The 10148-nt window shown below is 44.7% G+C and overlaps 1 protein-coding gene across 1 annotated transcript in view; it reads right to left on the minus strand.

Moving 5' to 3' along the window:
- The window catches only part of PLXNC1 (plexin C1), a 70197-nt gene extending 60169 nt beyond the window's left edge, over nt 1–10028 (minus strand). The window contains exon 1 of the mRNA XM_027661850.1: nt 9092–10028. Coding sequence (XP_027517651.1) covers nt 9092–9805 — 714 coding nt within the window. The 5' untranslated portion in view covers nt 9806–10028. The remainder of the gene's footprint in view (nt 1–9091) is intronic.
- Between the last annotated feature and the right edge of the window lie 120 nt (nt 10029–10148).

The following is a 10148-nucleotide window of genomic DNA, read 5'->3' on the forward strand; positions in this document are numbered from 1 at the left end:
TTCATTCGAGTCATTTTCCTCATCACATGAACATGTGGCTGCACAGACACCAGTGCTGGCACAAAGAGTGGCATGCACGGAGAGGGGACAAGGGGTAGGGGACAAGAGCTCAGGTAGGACCGGGTCCTTGGGAACAAGCTGTACATCACCTTAGAAAGTCCACAATTTCAGCCTCAAGGACAGATTCCTAAACCTACAAAAACCCACTGAGTGCAAGAATCACTTTAATGCACCAAATAAAGTGTGAGAATGGACCATCAAACCTGACATTTAGAAGAAAGGTGAAGGTATTTCTCAAAATTATGAAGTGAACCCCAACACTAACAGCTGAATTCAAATCTCTTGCATGCTAGGACGTTGGATTAATCCCAAAAAGTCTTTCCACCAGTTTTTCAAAACTGCAATACTAAGTCAATTAAGATGTTCTTGAGTCATCTGAATTATTTTAATTAGTTTGAAAGAAAAGCCACTTGGAGAAAAAAAAGACTTGATTAACTTTCACATACTTGATACACTTTCATAACCCTAACCCTAACCCTAAACCTAACAAACCCTAAACTTAACCCTAACTCTAACCCTAACCCGGAATCAAAAGGTGTGGAGACAGCAATGTTGGGGCCCTGCCACGATCCTCTTGGAATGCATTTTCCAGCCCTGGGGGCTCTGGGCTCTTTCACTGTCTCAACCTTAACCCTAACCCTAGTAATATACTATTTCTTTTTCATGCAGCAATAAGAAGACAGAGAAACTGTCATACACTGGCACAGAACTTCAGTAAAACCCACTTGGGCATGAGAATCCAGTACCATGGAGGTCTGGTTAGATATGGGGGGGTGGGGTAGGGTGTGATTGCAAGCATTTTAAGGTGGAAAAAGTTAATTCACTCTTTTAATAGATCAGAAGGTAACAAAACTCCAGGACTGGTGCACACAATGAGCCTTCACTCAGCCTAAGGAGGGAGGAAGTGGAGCTTCCAGGCTTTCATTTCCACCAAAATTAGGAAATTTTTTTTCTGCAGCGCACCATGTAGTAGTGTAAGGAAGACAAACTACCCCAGGTTTCTTGCACACTCTGTACAACAAGATCACAGAAAAAAGGAGTGCTCACCCAGTTTCTGAAAAGCTTTGCTGTCAGATTTTATTTTGACCCACATACTAGTAAAATAACCAGTGTCATATCAGTGCATTCTCCTCATCTGACTGAAGAACCAATACTGACAAGTGTGGAAGTCTCCTCCCCTCTCTGTGCCTGCTAGAGGAAGGGTCAACGTGACATTGAGCTAATATGGATAAGAAGAGGGGGAATTCAGACGGTGGGCAGTCACAATAAAAATTGCCTTCTCTCTTTCGCAACCTATTTCTCCAGTTTGCCTGTTCCCTCCAGGGTGCAGCTGCTGCTTTCACCATTCTGTCACCCCTTTTCCACGTGCATTTATTGTTTTAACGAGCCTTTTTACCTCTTCCACTGTGACTAATGGGGTTACAGCACTGTAGGGTCTTCCCAAGCTACTTCTTTCACAGCTAAATCCATTCTTAAAAATGCATTTACAGTCTAAACTTCCTTTACACTTGAAGAGTCACTCATCTCCATGGTCATCTGTTTTTATATCCTGTAACATTTTCGGGTTCCTACAAAACCAAGAAAATCAAAAGAAAAGACAATACTGCCCTATAAGACCCATCTTTTTTTAATTGTTCAGTCTTCCTTTTAGTCAATCTCCGTTGAGAACGGAGTGTTCTCCGTTGAGAACACTTCCTCTGTTCTATTCTACAGTCCCCCAAAATATTCACATGCACAGGTAAGCCTAGAGATCTTGTGAATTAACTTACATATTGCTTTTGAGTTCATCTCACCATGCTGTTTGGTTATTGGCATGGAAGGTATTTATACTAATTTTCTATTTTGCATTTAATTTTCAGATTTATCTCCGTATGATTTCAGCTGCAGCAACCATATTCACATTTCTACTTTCTGTCTTGATTTCCTCCTGATTATTTTACATTGTGTGCCTCAGAGGAAAGGGCAGCATTTTTAGCTCATGCAGCACTCATCATACTGCAGCTGTCCAAAAAGTAAAAATAAAGGGTTTGAGTATCAGAGTAAAAGAACAGATGCAGCTAAACAAAAGGACATGAGACTTGTAAGTAGCGTATAGCAATAGTCAACACTGGAACAATACAAAAGATGTTTTTCCTGGGGGGGGGAAACTTCTGGAGCATCATCCTTCTTTCTTAACTTTACCATCCTTTAACCACCTGCATCAATTTTTACTATATCAGAGGGTAAAAAACTTAAATATTGGTGTATGCAACGAGCCGTTATTCAGGTAAAGAAGTGAGGAGATTAACTGTTCCAAAATTTTTTTTTCCAGGAGGTTTTTTAATTTGTGCACTGCATAGCAGTGTTAGGTGGACAAACCTGCCCAAGCAAGCAGACTGCAAAAAATCAAGAAGGATGACCAGGAAATCAGAGTCTTCAGAGAGGCTTTGCAGAGGCAAGATCCTGAGGCTCATGATGCAAGGCAGGAGGGACAGTCAGAGGCTATGCTTGAGCAAGATGCTGATGGAGACTCCTGAGATGGGAAAGCTAGAAATCTGTGGCTTCTCACAGCAGCAGAAAGGGTCCTTTTCTGCCCTCTGATCTAAGTTCACAGAATTGGTAAAGTGTCATAATAACCAATGAGGGAGAACAAGCTCTGCTAAGGAAGGCTTTGAAACCAACTAAGCTTGAGCAGAGCATTAGCAGAGAGCAAGAGAACACGGTGGGTGAATGTAGTTGGAGATTCCCTCCTGTGAGGGATGAAGGAACATACTTGCTAAGCGGTCAGTTACAACAGGTTTGTTTTTTTTTTTTTTAGGGCAACCTACCCATTACATTGCAGAGAGACTGCCAGTAATTTTCCATTCCTTGGAACATTACCCATTTTTGCACATCCATGTGGACACCAAAGACACTGGCTAGTGCAGATGAGGGCTACAAAGCTCTGTGGGCAAAGTGAATGAGATGGGACCCCAGGCTTTGTTAACCCTATGAGGTCAGTGAAGAGTGATGCTCTTCTGGATTTGTTACTCACAAACAAGGAAGAACTGACTGGAAATGTGATAATCAATGGCAGCCTTCACTGTAGTAACTATGAAACAACTCGGTTCATGATCCTAAGAACTTGAGGAAAGAACGACAGAGTACAGAGCTGGACACCAGGCTTCAGCTTGTTCAGGGAAATGGTCTGTGGGATCCTCTGAGAGGCAGCTTTGAAGGGAAATGGAGCTCAGGAAAGCTAGTAGGTCTTTCAGGACAATCTCCTCCAAGCACAAAACTCAGGAAAACAGGCAGACATATTAGATGGCCTCTAGCTAAGCAGGGAAATCATGACTGAACTACACTGCAGAACAATAGGATAAAGGAGGTGGAAGCAGGAACAAGTGACTAAGGAGGAACTGTCTGAACACATAGGTGCTAGGAAGATCCAAGCTCGCCTGATTTTGAAACTGGCAAGGTGTGTTATGGGCAATAAGAAAAACTTCCACCACCACAGGAGCAATAAAGGAATAAACAATGAAAACGCACACCAGCTGCTGAATAGGTGAGGAGACTTACTGACAGCGGAAGCAGACATGGTGCTGGACTTCACCAGCAATATCTTGCACTCCTTTGTACTTACAGAGTTCAAGGAGGAAAGAAACTAGAAGTACTGAAAGAAGATTAAGCCAGGGATCCCTCAAGAAATCTCAGCTTTTAGAAGTTTTAGGGAAGACAGATGGGATCTGTAGGAAGATGCTGAGAGACTGTCTGATGAGGCTGAAAGGCTATTCTCTCATATTTTAGAAGTTGTGGAGATCAGGGGAAGTCTCCAACTGAATACATTTAAATACTGTACCCATCTTCAAAAAAGGCAAGAATTACCTAGGGAACTTCACATGATCACTCTCACTTTTTTCCTGGGAAAATCATGGGCAAAATCCTATTTGAAACCACTTCTGGACACAAGAAGATGAACAAAGTGACTGGGAAAAGTCAGCATAAATTCACCAAGGATAAATCATGCCTGACCAACCTGAAGCATTTAGAAGACTTGTAGATGTGGTGCTTAGGAACATGGTTTAGTGGTGGACTTGGCAGTGCTGAGTTAATGGTTGGACTCAATGACCTTAAAGGTCTTTTCCAAAACTGGGCTGGTTCAGCCTACAGAAGAGACAATTTCAGAGGGACCAAGGAAACACAGCCAGGCTTTCGATCGAGGTGTATGTAAGATAACAAGAGACAATGACACGGACTGAAACAGCAGAGGTTTCTAGTGGACAGGAGATTAAAAAACAGCACTATGAGGACAATCAAGCAGAACAGGTTGTCCAGAGAGGTTGTGCAGTCTCTATCCCTGGAGTCTGAGAGCTGACGAGTCTCCCACGGCTTACTTCCCACACTTAACAAGGATGAACTGAAAACTCATTGAAACCAGACAGAAATACTCACTTCAGAAACGTTAACTCTAGAAATCCATCAAACATCAGATGCAATACTAGCAGTCTGTAATACACAGGAGACTGACTTTACTACTGGAAAATTAATTAAAGGATCAATTTTGATACAAAATTATATTTAGAAGTTTGTAATTCTTTCCTTAAATAAAAGGCCGTGAATCACTTTGGGATGAATTACCACACAAATTCACTTGTCATTCTTGCAAATTAATGGCCATGATTAAACTGATATGACTGTTGACTTCAGAATCTCATTTCAGTAGACCTTATACCAGCTAAGATTTGTCCTAGGATTTCAAACTGTGCTTGTTAAATTAAGGGGAATATACCAACCTTTATATTTATCAACCACTGAAAAATGAAAAAGTTCAAACAAATTGTTACATATGTTCACTTGCACTAAATAGCAGATGAAAACCCAAGCAAAATAGCTTATCATTTATAACTCTCACAACTACTTGGCCTTTGCACATCATAAAATAAACACCTTAATATAAACTACGGCAACTCCTCTCTGCCTTACAGGTATATGCCTAACACCTTTTTTGATTTTTTTCCCTCAAAAATTGTAGAATCCTTTTCTTCCCATACAGGTTTTTTAATGGCAAAACCAATTTTCAGATTTGTCACTGCCATTGCGGTAACACTCTACATCTCTCCTGTTGATGTTCTCCAATTTGAGAGCCTCTCCTACTCATCTACTTGGCTGTGACCTCTGTGAGAGATCTGAAATCCTAGTAGTTCCTGTTCAGCTACAGAACAAGAGAAGAAAAGCCTTTCTTAAAGTTCTACTTGCTGCTACTGCAGCAAATTTGTGACAAATTCTAGCATTCCTCCTCTGTTTGTTAGTACTCAGTCAGGTTTTGGAAAAGAAATGCAGAACGAGATTTGGCAAATTTACATTTATTAACTAAGGAAATTGTGAAGAAGTGCACTTACGTACATGCAGGTTATGCCAGACAGTCCGTGAACACACACACCTTGACAGCGCACATAAGTAGATATATTCAAAACTAAGGGACGTGTGGATCAAAGAAAAAAAGCTGAATATAAAACTGCAGAATGCTTTCAGAGTAGTTTCATCTAAAACATCACTTGCCTCTTGCTACTTAGGGATGATGTCTCTGGGAATCCAGTACTGCATATGTCCAGAATGAAGACATCCAACTAGGACAAACACCTCTGTGCACGCTAGTGCACAAAACAAAAATGGGATTAGCTAGCTCTCATAAGCAGCAATTACACAGAATTTGTAGCAGTCACATACTTCTCAATAAAGTTGCTAAGCAAGGATCTTAAAAATCACTAATTTTAAATGACAGACTCTAATCCAGCATTAAAATTTAATGCAAATACAAACTTTGGCCTAAGAGGCAATGCAAGGCTAAAGAGATTACACACCTACAATGAGCTCCTACAGGATGCAGAGCAATTTGGTTCCAGCCCAGTGAAGTACTCCAGTTCACACTTAACTTTAAATGCATGGGCATGAAGATGATGGAACTATTTATACACCTAATGTTAAATATGTCCTTAAGTGCTTCACTGGGTTAGGGCCAGAAAGCTTAGTACCTTACAGGAATGATTTCAGAGTAGAACATGCAGCAGTAGCATAGCAGGGAATTCAGGACCACAAATACCCCAGGGCTAAGTCCCTCTTGCAGTGTCCTATTGAGAAACACAGTGTCAACACAGCGCAAATACATGCAGCTGTGAGTGTAGAGGGGTAAGAGGATGTCTTGCCTAAAGGTAATCAGAATAATTACAGAAATCTGAAGGGTGACAAGATCAGAAGGAAAACAACTGCCACTACTCCCTAACATATATGCTAACTATATACAGTATTCCTGCAGTGAAAAAAAATCCCTGTATTTTCAATTCCTACATAAACTGACAGTCTGTGTCTGGGATCTGTGTATCCTATCACATCATACCTGAGCTCCAGCATTCAAGTGTTCCCAGCAAAGAAGACTAAGACCTGCAGCACCCTACAACACATGGCATCTGCAATGTGAAAGCCAGACTGATATTCAGCATGGTCCATTCACCACAAGCACCACACAGGTCTTGCACTTCAAGCACTTATAAAGCTGCAACACATTCTTTTGCCCAGGACCAACACTGTCTTTAAAGGACCGGATTCTAAAGCACGTGTTAAGTACAGTTGCTTGCTGCCATCCCTACACATGGTAGTACAATGTACTCGTGACAGTCCTGTGCTATGAGGCACTCCTTTCTGCTGGCTGTTGCACACACCTCAACAAGCTGCACGCTGACAGATGTGCCACACTCCATCTTCCTGTCAGCTCTGAAGCCCGTGTGCTTCCGAGCCCAAGAAGAGCATATTCCATGTTTGCAGGGATTCCTATAATTGGTGAGAGACAGTGGAAGGATCTGGTCTAAAACAACCCAGAAGCAGCAGCATATGGGCCTGTCATCTCCAAACTTACTCTGCAATAGCATAGCCTAACCTTCTGTAGTATAAAAAAAATATTAAAGCTGAACTACATGCATTTATTTCTATGTTTATACACCATAAGCACATATAATTAGCTTACAAAGGAAACTAATTAGCCATTTAATGTTACAGGTCATATTACTTCAGAGGATCCAGATGTCCTGCTACCTCACAAAATATTAAAATACCACTTTTCTTTCAGTGGTATACTGTATTTATTTTGCCAAAATATCATGATTAATAACATCATCATACTTAGGGACATCAGGTTAAGTAACCTATCCTTTTAATGACTGATAAACTTGGGACACTTCAGCATTGTACCCACATATAATCTAAATTCCCAGGGGGGTGAGCCTTTTAGGACACAAAAGTAACTCTGGAGTCACGGGGGTCTGATCTGAATCAGACCAATCCTGAAACACGTGGATCATGGATTTTTCATATTCAAACCCTGAGAGGCAATGGGGACAGGGACTTCCCCTGTGCACTGAAATACTTGCCTCACCTTACCCGGATTATGTTACTCTATGAACTCTATAAGACTCTTCTGAAATTTCTTGCATGGAGCTTTGTAAAGCACTTATAAAGGATGTTTATAAAGTGATGTTTCTTTTTCTGTTTTGTTTTGCAGGCTCAGAAAGCACCTCGCAAATAAACTTCACAAGTGATTACGAACAAACAGTACAAACTATAATTCCAACAAGCACATAGGTATTTTGGGATCAGAATGAGACTTTCATTCCGGAAATTTGCCTTATGAGAGCACAGACATCGTGCAGTAAGCTATAAGCTAGCACTGGAAAGCAAAGGATTGGCTCTGGCTCCGTAGTGAGTTTCACTATTTACTTCAGCACAGTTGTCTCACCCACGTATGGGGTTCTCATTCACAACTATGTCCTCTAACACTGGCAATAGTCTTGCAACTCAATAGGGAGATGAGCAGACTGAATCACACGTGCCCCCCGGTAATTTAGAAAAATCTCAGCACTACAATCCACTGTGAGTTAGATTTGGGAAGCCAAGGAGTGACAGTAAACCTACTGCACTTCTTTCAAGGACTTTCCAACAAACTCCCATCCTAACACAGTAACGATTCAGGGGTTAAGCTGCAAAGTCCCTGGATGGTGGGGGAACTGCAAAAGGCTTCGGGCTTGCTTTATGAAGGCTTGCTTGATCCCTTACAGTTCTTCTTGATACTTTTCAGTGTTCCTTTTGCCACGGGCCTGAAAAGACTTCTGAGTGTAACTTAAGAGCATGGACAGGCCTCGCAGAAGCACCTTCTTCACCTGAATTACATTTTTACCTTCTTGAATTTAATTTTTAGTTAACTTCTTTAGTACCGAGACTACCACAAAGCCAGTACCCTTGCCCATCCCACCCTCCCTGTGCTCAGCTCACCCTCAAAAGGAGGAAGGAGCTAAAGAGAGAGTGTTACTGAAGTAGCTGACATGGGGATCTCCAAAGGATACCACTGCCTGTGAAAATGTAACCACTGCAACAACAAGGAGGTATCGCCTATCCCTGTCTGCTGCACATACAGGTTTGGGGGGTTGTCTGTGAGCCCTCCAGGTAAGGCCAATCCTGAGAGACACAGGAAACACCTACCGCTGAACAAGCAACCACAGACAACTAGTGAGCAATAGGGATAACAATGCATACAACCCAGTGCACAGGAGTCAATTTGATGGGCATTTTTTCATTTTTGATGCAGCTGTAAGGACATGAGATATGAATGCACAGAACAAGGTAGGAGATGCTTTATCTAGGCTGTACGGAAAATAAAATGAAGTACGACTAATTCTAGGCAGAAAAGTGCACACTGAGCAAGGAGCCTAAGACCCCAGCCCAACTCAGGATGCCCTCAGGTGCTCCCTCAGACACATCTTTTCCAGCAGATAGGTGGGAAGAACACTTCGGGATCTGGTAAGGAATCAGCTTTTTAGTAACGGGAAGAGCTGGAGAAATCACTAGGGCTGACAGAGCCAGGGCTGATGTGCAAAGCCTAATGCGGCTCTGAAGTTCCCCACAAACTTCATGTGCCTTCAGGTCAGGGACACCCCACGAGTCATGCACAGGGACACCAGCCACAACAACAACAGTGTCAACAAGGGCGTGCAGGACAAAAGCTTAGCAAAACGATGCCCAGACTTACACAGCTCTTCCCGTTCATATTGAAGTGTGTGGATGCACAGGCTTGCTCCTTCATCTCCTCCATCTCAAAGATGCAGACAGCGGTGGTGTTCCAGGCCTTGGCATTGTGGCTGTGGCGGAAAACACCCACCCACCAGCCACGATCACCCTGGCGTACGAGGCTGGAGGAAACAATGAGGCTCCTGCAGCCGCAGTCCAAATAGACGTGTCCTTGCAAAGTAAGGCCACCTTCTGAGGGGCGCAGCTGGCGCAGGACAGCCATGCTGGGTGGTTCCGTGTCATTGCCCGACCTGGCCTTCAACGTGTAGTAGGGAAAGAAGAGGTGATCTCCCCACTGGAGTGCATCAACGAAGTGTAAAGGCTCCTCCCTGCGCTTGATGATGCCCAGCTCCTCCTTGGACTTCAGGTTGACCATGCTGCGCACCGTGATGACAGTCTCCTTGTCCGACTTGGAGGGCTCGCAGCGCAGGTGGTTCGTGTCAGCGCTAGTTGAGTAGGTGGCCGCCACAGCCAGGTACCAGGCGCCAGCCTGCTGGAAGACGACGCCGGCAGTGGAGCCATCGGGCAGGCAACTGACCACCTCTCTTTCGTTCAAGCGCTGGCGGTAGGACGGCTGTTCCCACACCTGGCAGGCACCGTCCTCCTGGGTCCAGCCGGTCAGCAGGACGCCCACCCCGCCGGCCTCCTCGTAGTACAGCAGCAGGTTGCTGCGCATGCCGGGGGGCTCCCCGCAGCTCTGCCCCGCCGCCGGCACCACGCGGCGCCGGGGCCGCAGCTCGGGCCGCAGTTCGTAGAGGCAGCTGCCGCCCGCCACCAGCACGGCGCCGCCGCTCACCTCGATGTTGTCGATGGGGGCCCCCGGCAGCTCGAAGCTCTGGGGTCCGGTGGCGCCCGCCAGCGCCGCCAGCAGGGGCAGCGCCCAGCTGAGGGCGGGCGGCGGCGCCGCCGCCATGGGCGCGGACTCGGCTCGGCGCCGCGGGGCGCCTCAGGCGGCGGCGGGCGCCACGAACTGCCGCCCGACCGGCGGCCCCGGCGCCGCGTGGTGCCGGCGGCGGGGC

The sequence above is a fragment of the Corapipo altera genome, unplaced genomic scaffold (assembly GCF_003945725.1).
Source record: "Corapipo altera isolate COAL_440 unplaced genomic scaffold, ASM394572v1 1, whole genome shotgun sequence".
Taxonomy (NCBI): Eukaryota; Metazoa; Chordata; class Aves; order Passeriformes; family Pipridae; genus Corapipo; species Corapipo altera.